The following is an 11,450-nucleotide window of genomic DNA, read 5'->3' as shown; positions in this document are numbered from 1 at the left end:
TTCCATATGGGCGCTGCACGCGAGAAGGAACCCGGGGGAGTGTTGGGTGCGTGGAGTGGGATTGGGGACCTAGGGCCAGGCGACCCACGGGGACCTTGCGGAAGCTTGGAGCCTGGCCCTCCGGTCGGCGCCCGCCCTGATTGGCGCTCTAGGTGGCCTCCAACACGCTCACCTGCCACTCCCAGCCAATCGGGGCCACCAGAATTAGGGCTGTCGCCTGGAGGGAGGAGGAGATGCTGCCAGCCCGAGGCTAAACCTCCCTCCGGGTGAGTTCCTGCAGGTCCGCCGCAATTTGGAGCCCGAGCCAGCAGCTGCGCGCTCCGCGCCCTTCGGCGCCTCGCCGGGTGCCCAGCGCGCTTTCATGCGACAGCACCAGGCTGGAGTCACTTGGCGTCTCTGCTTGCTAGGGCGCGCCCCGACGGCACCCCGAGCCGCTGGTGGACGCAGCTTTCTCCCTACCTCCCCCTGCTCGCCCTCGCCCGGAGCCCCGCGTCCCTACCCACGCCGGAGGGAAGAGGGTGTTCCGGGCTAGGGGCAGCCCAGCTGAGGCAGGATGTTCATGTCAAAGTCCAACTCTGTGTCACCCTCGCCGTCTCTGGAGCAAGCCGACGCGGACGCGCTGGACATCAGCACCAAAGTGCAGCTCTACGGGGTGCTGTGGAAGCGGCCCTTTGGGAGGCCGTCGGCCAAGTGGTCCCGGCGGTGAGTGTGCCCCACCCTGTGCACCGAGAGGACAGCCAGGGAGGGATCCTCGGCCTAAAGATCCTTCCCACCCCCTCCAGTCACCGTCCTGCCTCTGTTTTCCTGTATGTCCTTGGCCCCACCCTGTTTCACCCTACACTGGCTCCCCTGGAAGATGCAGATTTTAGCTTGGGCTGTGAGGGCTAGGGTGGGACCACCGTCCTGGATGATTGTGAATTCTCTGCGGAACGAATCTAAGTGCCCAGTGAAGAAGTTGGTTGGGTGTGGGCAGAAGAGATCGTGGCCTTGTTCGAAGCCCAGAAGGTTCAGTCGGGCCAGGTTCTGCCTTGGAGGGTGAAACGCCATCTCTAGCCAAAGATATTCTCCTGGGACCCCACTGTCAATGTCAACCTCTTCACAAGCCCCCTCCCCACGCCCTGAGAAGCAGGCTCAGAAGTGGGGCACCAGTGTCCCCTTTGGGAGGGCTGCCATGGCCCTTAGGAAAGGCTGTGCTGGGGGGCTGTGCTCACCCCTGGGGAAGCGATGTTGGCAACCTCTCCAACTCTCCCTTGAATTTTTTTTTTTTTTGAGACAGAGTCTCACTATGTCTCCCTGATAGAGTGCTGTGACATCATAGCTCACAGCAACCTCAAACTCTTGGGCTTAAGCTATTCTCTTGCCTCAACCTCCCAAGTAGTTGAGATTACAGGCACCCACCACAATGCCCTGCTATTTTTTGTTGCAGTTGTCATTGTTGTTTAGCTGGCCGCAGCTGGGTTCAAACCCACCAGTCTCAGGTGTATGTGGTTGGTGCCAAGCCTGAAATAATTTTTTAAAAAGAATAGAGGGAAAAGAGATTCCAGTGCTTTAGGCAGGGATAGGGGGAGTGGGGTGTGAGGGAGAAGGGGTAGACTGATCCAGTGGAAAGACTGATGCTTTGGAGGCTGTGATGAGGAGAGCCAGAACTGCAATAGCCAGTCCGTCAGCACCAACTCTCCAGTCCCCTGATGGCCATCCCCACCATCCATTTACAAATGGCCCTGGGAGGGGTTGGGAGCTCTCAACTTGGATCAGGTGCTATGGGCCATCTCCTGGATAGTTTTCACCCTCAAGTCAGTTTCAGTTCTGAGATTTGTTACTGGTGTGACCTAGAGAACTCGGACCCTGTCCCAGCCCTCCCCTGGAGTTAAGACCTGTTCAGGTAATAAGGGGTGTCCAGATGCTCCCTCCCCACCCCACACTATGAGTGAGAGTCTGTCCCTGAGCCGAGGAGAGGAGACCTCAAACGTTCCCAGGACCACAGATAATGTGGATGTGGTAGTGGCTGGTGCTGATGTTCTATTCTGATGAATAATTTAATGTTTCTATAAGACCGCAGAACAAATGGAGCTGTGGACAGTGTCAGTATCTTACATTTTACATAGCTGGTTTCAGGGACTTTTGTTACTTCTGATGGGTTTCCCTCTGGGATTTAATGGCATATGTCTCCTTGAATTCTGCCAAAGTTAAGCTTATCTCTGATCCCCTGAAGAGAGGCTTGGGGCAGCATGGAGAGTATTTGGGGACTGCCATAGTCATCCTATCTGAGCTGCAGTCCCTGGAAGCCAGGAGCAGCCTTTTCTCTGCCAGGGCACTCAAGTGGGGGTAGGAAGGGTGCATGGAGATTCAAGTACCATTAGCAGAATATTCCCCCGCACCCATCTCTCTTCTGCCCCAGCTGTTTCAGGCAGACAACCCTTTTCCGTTGGGTCTGGCTTCTGTGGGTAGTGTTGCCTCTGGGTCTTGCCAACTAAGACTACTCTTGCCAGACATTTTCACCTGATCTCATCTTTCCTAGTAAATGCTAGCTGCCTATGACCCTTGGGGCATGTTCCTTATCCCCTTCACCATGGAGGCACATTGGGAACCTGGTCCTTGCACCCACTGTTGGTTCCTGACCAGTGTCAGGGTTCTAGTCACCCAGCTAAAAGCACAGCGGGGATGGGGAAATGAGCCAAGCTTAGAGGGCTTTTGCATCCTCCACCCCAAGAATCTCCATCACTAGTTTCCACAGACACCCCCAAGAATCCAATCTAAGTCAGAACCATGTGAATGGTCTGCAAATACAGTTTCAAGTCAAGTCCTCTTCCAAGGACATTGCCATCCTGGGTCCCTGTCCTAGGAATGCTGGAGCTGCCACTGTGCAGAGTCTTCCTTCTGTGGGGCTCAGGAAAGAACTTAACATCCCACCTCTGTGCATCTTCCCAGTTCTGGGAATACACAACACACATGTGTGTGCGTGCGCACACACACACACACACACACACACACACGATTTAGCCTTGGATGGGCGACAGAGCCAGCCAGGGAGAGTCGGGGTACAGAGTAGTCATGATGCTCATCCCTGTCTTGCTTCCCAACTTCCCATCAGGCCCCTCTAGTTCCCGATTTCCCATTTCTAAAGTGGAGTCTCTTGACTGAGGTAATTAGCAGCCACAGGAAGGGTTGGGGACAGAGCAGCTCAGGCCCTCCACTGCACAGCCTTGCTATTAGAGCAATCGATGCCCTGGCTAGGACAGCTAAGGGGAGGAGGTCTGGAAAGGCTTGAGCTGCATTAATAACCAGTGGGCGGGATAGAACCGGTTGTGGCTGGCTGGTTCTCTAAAAATCTCTTCCGCTCAGAATCTGTCTTAGGACGTGTGCCTCCAGCCCTCACTGCCCAAGCAGCCCTGCCTTCCTGAGGAAGGAAGATGACTTTGAGCTGTAGGTTCAGCTTATTTTCCCATAGGCAACAAAAGGGAAAGGGAATCTAAATAATTAATTAGTAGAGATAAGAAAATCAGAGAGAGATGTCTAGAAGGCAAGGCTGACCGCTCTGTCCTCCCCTTGGTCTGTGAAATGTGGAGAGAGATACAGGTATAAGAACATGGACAGCTACAAGACATGGAGAAAGGGAGTAGGGGGTCTGAGCCTTGGCCAAGGTCAGCCAGGCTGACTCCTGGGGTTTAACACTTTCACCAGCATTCTAGCCCCTCTCCCAAATCCCTTCTGAACACCTTCTAAGGCCAATTCCCTCCTGCAACAAGGGCATCCATATTCCTACTTGTCCTTCCTCCCCCAGGGACAAGGTGGTCTGAGCCCAGCCTAGTAGCAGTTTTCTCTTGTAGAATATTGGTGATCCCTGCCTCAAGGAGCTAAGTTTCATGGTGTCTACCAGGTGCCAAGCAGAGCCATGGAGATAGTGGCCACATGTCCCTAATCTCAGGCTATCACCTGCATAGGTGTGAGAAGATTGTCCCTACAGGGGGTGGTCACCATACCAAGAAGATTTGAGGAGCCTTTCTTCAACAGGGATTTGAGGCCCAGGGTTTTGTCTTTGGCTCTGAGCACCGCTTCTCAGAGGAGACACTAATACTGGATTTTCCCAGAGGGCTGAAGGAAGAGCCTAGGGTCAGCTGCATGGTCCCAGGCTCAACCTTACCCTCACCCTCAGGATTCTGTGTTTGGTCTCATTTTCTGGCTCACGTGGCATTCCCCACAGCTGGCTGTGAGAGGTGTAGCTTTTCCACTGTGGAAGGTGCCTGGAGGATCCCCCTTTTAAATCAACCTCTGTTCTCCGAATTTCTACTAGAGAGGTGGGGTATGGGGCAGGGATTCTGCTAACAGTGTGTGGGAAGGCTGGGAGGTGACAGAGCGGGGCTGCTCTTTCAACACTGATGAAGGGAAAGGGCTTGGGGGACAGTGTCTCTGCTTCCAGAAAAAAACAATGATCAATTTACTCTGAAGATTTCATAGTGTTTTCCGTTCTCCAGCTCTGCCTTCTCTATTCAGGGCTGTTGTTCACCCAGGCACCGAGGCAGGGCGAGGAGGGGTAAGAAGACTTGTCTGCATCTCCCTAGGTCCCGGTACCCAGAACCCCCTGCTCCTTCTGAGGTGGTGGGCTCAAGGCTAAGGAGATGGGCACAGTCTCCGGACCATGCAGCCATAAAATGAAATAATGCTGGCTAAGTCAGGCCTCACTGGGGTCATTTGAGGAGCTGCCCAGCCCAGGTCTGCCAAAGTGAAGTGAGTCAGACTGTGCAAACAAGTCATGCTCCTTCCCCACTCCCCTCCTCAAGGAGCTGCCCTTGTGGTAGTTGATGGCCTGTTTGAAAGCCTCACCTCTGTATACCCATGTGTGGGCCAGATCTCAAGCTGGCAGGTGGCTCAGCATCCTTATGTCTGGGACTTAAAAATATGCAGTTTCTCAGAGCAGCCTTGGGCATGGTGGAAACTGAATCTATCCAGGCTGGAGGGCAGGAATTCCAATCCTGGCCCTGCCAGGCACCAGCTGTATGACCCAGGCCATGGCCTGTCACCTCACTGGCCAGCAATGTGTCTTCTGCACAGTAGAGGTAGGACGGCTTTTAAACTGTGCTCTACAGATGATTGTAAGGGTACCTTGAGTATACCACCAGCCATGGGGAGCAGGGTGCAGAGCCTCAAGGCTGCCACCCACTTCTACCCACACCTCCGTGCTGGCACCACTCTTACTTACTGAGCCTGTCTTTACCATATTGTTTGGCAAGTTCTGCTAAAAGTTTTTTGCACTACCTTGGACTTGATCTATCCATGAATCACAGCATGTTGTGACTCAGAAACTTCCCAGGCAGGGTGCCTGCTGTGCCAGCGTCTCCAGATGGGCCAGGATGAGTGTTCCTGAACTTAACAGGTCACCCAGAATGGCCTAGAGGGGACACACATTGGGAGCTGTGTCTTTTCTACTTTCCTTCTGTCACTTTTTTTTTTTTTTTTTGAGACAGAGTCTCCCTTTGTCACCCTCAGTAGAGTGCCATGGTGTTGTAGCTTACAGCAACCTCAAGCTCTTGGGCTCAAGTGATCCTCTTTAGTCTTCCAAGTAGCTGGGACTACACATGCCTGCCACAATGCCCGGCTATTTTTAGAGACAGAGTCTCGCTTTTGCTCAGGCTGGTTTCGAACTCCTGAGTTGAAGCGATCCACCTACCTTGGCCTCCCAGAGTGCTAGGATTTCAAGCGTGAGTGAGGACACTCCTCTAGGCTGTTCTTCCCCAGCTCCAATGCCCACACAGCTGTTCTCAGTGTCCGAGGGGCTCACTGATGAGGGTGGCTGCTGGGCCTATTCTGGAAGTTTGTGCCTGGGTAGAGGGAGCGGCTGGGCTGGACATTCGCCTTCCTGGGAAAAGAAACCTCTATGTAACTCACATGTCTGCTGGGCTCTCAGTGCCCTCTTGAGAGCGAGATACACTTGGCCCCACAACCAAATACCACAAGACTGAAACCTGCACCAGGGCTTCTGCTAATTCCAAGAGGCTCAAAACTCTTATATCTTTCTTTTGCTAATTCCAAGAGGCTCAAAACTCTTATATCTTTCTTTGGGGATTAATTTTCTGTCCAGCGTAGGTGGTCCTTCTTGCAGAAGCAGAGACAGAACTCAGCTTTTATGCCTTAGTTTCCTCACCCTTCCCCATGGCCACATAGATATACCAGCCACATAAGGAATTTGAGAGACTAGCAGCTTGAGCTGCAGGGAAGGCGTGGCAAGGCGGGGCATTTAAATCACAGATGTGGGGAGCATCTTCACTTTGAGTGTTAGCGCCCCGCCCCTCAAACCAGGAGAGGCGGAGTTGTTTGCTACTCTCTTGTAACACCAGAGGAGCCCAGCTGTTGCAACCTCCCAGGATTCTCTCTCTTCGTATTCCCACCACTCCTCCCATACTCCTCCAGGATTCAAATCTCTTTCATTTTGTTATTCAAAGCCCTTTCTGGGCCTACTCCTGAGCTCAGAAGCATTTGCATCTCCAAACGTTGAGGAGTTCAGCAGAGTGGACAGAGAGGACCGGCCTTTCTCTAACAGGCCTGCCCAATGTAGCTCTAAGTAGCGTTTTCTGTGGCTCTAGCTGGATCCTTCATGAGGCCAGTGTTAGCCACTAAGCTCCAGTTGAGCCTTTGTTGCATTCAGGGCACTGGGATGACAGAGAAAAGTGGGGACAAAGCTTAAAGAAAACCCTTCCTGGGTCTCCTAATTCATGTGGATGACACCTATGTTCAAGGTGTCACACAGGCTAGAGTCCTGGCCACTGTCTTCCCAGACTCTGCTCACCCTGCCCTTGTCTAATTATCTGCCAAGTCCTGATTTGCACGTCCCAACAACTCTGATTTGCCTTTCGCATGGCTGTGGATCCCTCACCCTCCCCACGTATAAAACCACAATGTGACCAGTACCCTTTTGAAATGCGATGGAAGCTCCCCTCATCTGTAGGCAGAAGTCCAGCCTTTGGATAGAACTTCATGCCCTGGTTCACTCTTGTTTCTGCTTCTCTTGCTGACCTAAACTGGCTCTTATCTTCTCGTCCACAGCACTGTCCACCTGCCCCTGTTACAATTATCTGCAGATAATACCAGATCCATTGCGATAACCTTGAACACACTGTTGTTTGCATATGCTATTTCTCTGGAATGCATCTCTCCCCCTTCTGCTTCCTCCCAAATTCCTAAGATACTCCTACTCATTCTTCAAAACCCTGCTCAGTTGTTACCTCCTCTCAGACAACTCCTTTGGCTGGACCCCTAAATCACTTATTCCTCCTGTTCTGCACTCTTCTGGTAACTTATCTAGACTTACAGTGTTGGCGCCAAGATCAAATCCCACATTCTGAGGGAAATCTGAAACCTGCACCAGCAATTTCTACTAATTCTTAAGATTCTCTAGACTGTTATTTCTTTGTTTATGAATTAATTTGCTATCCAGTGTAGATGGTCATTGTTGCACAACCAGAGGTGCAACTCTTAACCACAATATATAAAATACCAGCAACAAATTCTGTGCATTACAGTATTGTAGTACAGGGTGGGATGGTGGCCCACACCTGTAATCCAGCACTCCACTGGACACTGAACACTGAGGAGTTCGAGACCAGCCTGAGCAAGAACAAGATCCCATCTCTACTAGAGCTAGAAATAGAAATAGAAAAACTAGCTGGGTGTTGTGTCAGGCGCCTGTAGTCCCAGCTACTCGGGAGGCTGAGGCAAGAGAATCGCTTGAGCCCAAGAGTTGAGGTTGCTGTGAGCTATGACAACACTGCACTCTACTGAGGGGGACAAAGTGAGATTCTGTCTGAAAAAAGGTAAATAAGTAAATCAAAAGAGAGTTGCAGTATATTCTCTGGGTGCTTTGCAGTGCTAAGGGATAGCCTGGTACTCCACAATTGCTCCAGCTCCCCGGTTTCTCAGCTGTGTCATCTGGGGCATGTTACTTGACTTCTCTCTGCTCTAGTTTCCTCACTTACCTCATGTGAGGAGTCAACAAGTTAACACATTTAAGCTGTTACTAGAATAGTGCCTAGCCAGGCTCAGAAGCAAACATTAGTTAGTTAGTTTGTTTACTTATTGAGACAAGGGTCTCCCTCTGTTGCCCAGGCTAGAGTGTGGTGGTGTCATAGCTCACAGCAACCTCAGACTCTTGGGCTCAAGCAATCCTCCTGCCTCAGCCTCCCAAGTAGCTGGGACTACAGGCATCCACCACAATACCTGGATAATTTTTCTATTTTTAGTAGAGATGGGGTCTTTCTCTTGCTCAGGCTGGGTCTTTCTCTTGCTCAGGCTGGTCTTGAACTTTTGAGCTCAGGGATCTTCCTGCCTTGGCCTCTCAGAGTGTTAGGATTACAGGCAGAGCCACCTCACCTGGCCATTTATTTTTTCTTTTCTTTTCTTTCTTTCTTTTTTTTTTTTTAGAGACAGAGTCTCACTTTGTTGCCCTCGGTAGAGTGCCGTGATGTCACAGCTCACAGCAACCTCCAACTCCTGGGCTTAGGTGATTCTATTGCCTCAGCCTCCCGAGTAGCTGGGACTACAGGTGCCCGCCACAACACCCAGCTATTTTTGTTGCATTTTGACCAGGACCAGGTTTGAACCCGCCACCATTGGTAGATGGGGCCAGCGCCCTACTCACTGACCCACAGGCGCTGCCTAACCGTTTATTTTCTTAATTATTGATTCCTAGACTTTTTGTCCCATATTTAACTAGTGCCTTGAGGGTAGTGAGGCCCCAGGGCCTCACCTAGGACCTGGCTGTACCAGGGGAATCTTAATGCCCTCTGACCTCAGCTAACTAGGAGCTCAGTCACTCTCAGAGATAAGCTCTTGGAAATTCCAGATCATATGTGATGAGGAGAACCAGGTCTCCACAGTCAAGAGCTTGGGCTTTGTCAGAAGAGACAGCTGAGTTTCAAGTTTGCCACTTAACTAGTTGCTCAATCACTCTCTGCCTCAGTCTCCTCACTAGTGGAATAGAAAACAACACATTCATCTTTTAGAGTTGTGGAGAGAAATTTAAGTGAGATAATGTCAGTAAAACATTTAGCAAAGTGAGTGCTCCCTTGACATATTGTAAATGCTTTTGGGGCGAGGAGGCAGCCAGGGTTGACCCAAGCCCCTGGCCCTGCACGTTCTCTGGGCCCTACCACACCCACAGGGCATGCAAGGAGGGGGCTGGGGCTGGCAGACAAAACTTCCCCAGGACTGATGTTGGGCCAGGAAGGTGGTGTGGGCTTCAGACAGCAGAAGGACCTATCATGTGTCTGGAGCACAGAGTGCCACCAGCTGGGCTGGAGTGCTCCCTCCAGAAGGAGCCAGGTGAGCACGTGGGAAGGGAGGTCAGGGGAGACTTGGACAGACAGTAGCTCAATGATAATAAATAACAATAGTATAATAATAGAATGTATTCATTTGTTGAATATTTACTGCTGTTCAAAGTCTATGTGAGCAAACCCATTATCCCCACAACCTTGAGAAATAGAGGTATTATTACCCTCAGTTCATAGGCAGCCCCTGAGGCCTAAACAGGTGACCTGCCCTACGTGCTCTGCTGACTGCAGGCTGTAACCCTTGGTTGCCCCAAGCTCCAAACCTGCTGCCTCTGACCCACCTGTTTTCTGGCATCTCCATAGGCAATATAGGGTGGGGAGTATAGGAACAATTATGGTCCATGGGTTCCAACCCCAACTTGTGCCCTGGATGTATGGTTTTGCTCACATATTTCACGTCTAAGTGCAGTTTCCTTATCTGTAAAATTGGAATGAAAAGCTTAACATTCTGGGATTATCCCGTGCATAAAAGACTCTGATATAAGTGTAATGAGCCCCTAGCATGGGAGCCAGTGCATGAGAATGGCTACAGAAGTATGACCACCTCTGGCCCTTGGGCACAGCCAGCCCAACTCCACAGGGTCCAGAAAGAGGGCTTATGGTCAGAGTGTGTGAGGAAGGATGGGAGGAGGGGTGCTGGGTCCCCAGCTGCTGAGAAGGAGCTAAGAATTAACAGCTGGGGCATTGGGGCTGTCACTAGGGCAGGTCATAAGGAAAGCTGCCATGGAGGTCCTAAAGGTATGCCAGCCAGATGGGCCCTATGTGGGCAGAGCTCACCCCTGCCTGTCAGGCAGTCACCCTCGTCCCCCAAGTCCATACCAGCTCCTCTCCCTGGGCCCCTGCCTCCACTCAAGCCAAGCTGGGACAATCCCTGCACAATCCTTCACAATCCATACAACCTACAGGCTTCCGGGCACTCTGAAGTAGTCACCACAAGGGAGAGGATGTCCAGCTTCCTTCCCCTGCCATTCTTTCTGCCATCCTTTGGAGGGCAAGAGGGAGGGAAGGGTGTGACATTTGGGAAGCCCTCCTGTGTGCCAGGCAAGTGCTGAGGACTCTATTTCCACTCACTAGATTCTCTCTCATTCCCCTACAACATGTGGCAAGAACCCCTAAGAGACCCCCTGCCTCCCCTCAACATCCTGGGTGAGCTGTGTTGCTCCAGCTCCAAGCCCTCCTCTGGGAGCTAGTTCTCTTACTCAGAGAAAAGCCAGCCTCTGCCAACCAGCAATGTGATTTTCAGTGAGTTGTGCCACCTCTCTGCTTCATTGCTGTCCATGAAAAGGGATACCTGTCTCTTGAGCTTGTTGTGACTGTTAAATGCCTGGAATAAAGTGTGCTTTGTGGTAAGTGCTACATAAACATTAGCTTGATCGTCATTGTCATCACCGTAGCCACAGCGCCCTGCAGTCTGGCCCCACTGCTTCAGCCTTGCAGCTCCCACCTCAGGGCCCTTACACCTGTGGCTTCACTGCCCAGAACACCTTCTCTTCCTTCTCCACAGAGCTTCTCCCCGACTACCTCTTTAATATTGACCTCACCCTCACCCCTCGCTCCCACCCCCACCCTGATTAGCACTTATCAGCACCTGACATGGGACATCGCTCACTCATTTACTTATCGTCTGCCCCCACTACATGCAAGCAGTGTAAGCTCCATGGAGCGGGATTTCTGTCGCTCTTACCCACGACTGTATCTCTAGCACCTAGAGCAGATTCCGGTGCAGAGTGGATGCTTAGTAATTATTTGCTGAATCCTTGGAGGAATCTTCACAGTAGCCTGATGAGACAGATGTCCATGCCTCCATCTTATGGAGAAGGAAGGAGGCTCAGAGGTCTGTGAGCTTGCCTGAGGCTACAGCTTGAGGAATGAGGGTTTGGGACCCGCAGCCCAGCTTTCTGCCTATCTCCACACGTAGTAATCATCTACCCACCCACCTTCCAAAGACTGGGTGACTTACACCGCACAAATGTATATTCTTAAAATTCTGAAGGTTGGGGACCTGAGTTCAGGGTGCCAGTATAGTCAGGATCTGGTGAGGGCTCTTTTCCTGGCTTACAGATGGCCACCTTCTAGATATGTCCTCACATGGTGAGGGGAGAGAGGGAAAAAGAGAGAGAGAGAAAG

General features: G+C 51.5%; 1 protein-coding gene across 1 annotated transcript in view; it reads left to right on the top strand.

Annotated features, from left to right (window-relative positions):
- The first annotated feature begins 553 nt into the window (after nt 1–553).
- Nucleotides 554–11,450, top strand: part of PLEKHD1 (pleckstrin homology and coiled-coil domain containing D1) — a 32,046-nt gene continuing 21,149 nt past the window's right edge. Inside the window, exon 1 of the mRNA XM_003797362.2 lies at nt 554–702. Within this exon, the coding sequence (XP_003797410.1) occupies nt 554–702 (149 nt within the window). The remainder of the gene's footprint in view (nt 703–11,450) is intronic.

Source organism: Otolemur garnettii, unplaced genomic scaffold (genome assembly GCF_000181295.1).
Source record: "Otolemur garnettii isolate 467f Iridium unplaced genomic scaffold, OtoGar3 scaffold00115, whole genome shotgun sequence".
Lineage (NCBI taxonomy): Eukaryota > Metazoa > Chordata > Mammalia > Primates > Galagidae > Otolemur > Otolemur garnettii.
Note: the sequence above shows the minus strand (reverse complement) of the source record. Positions and strands in the feature narration are given on the sequence as shown.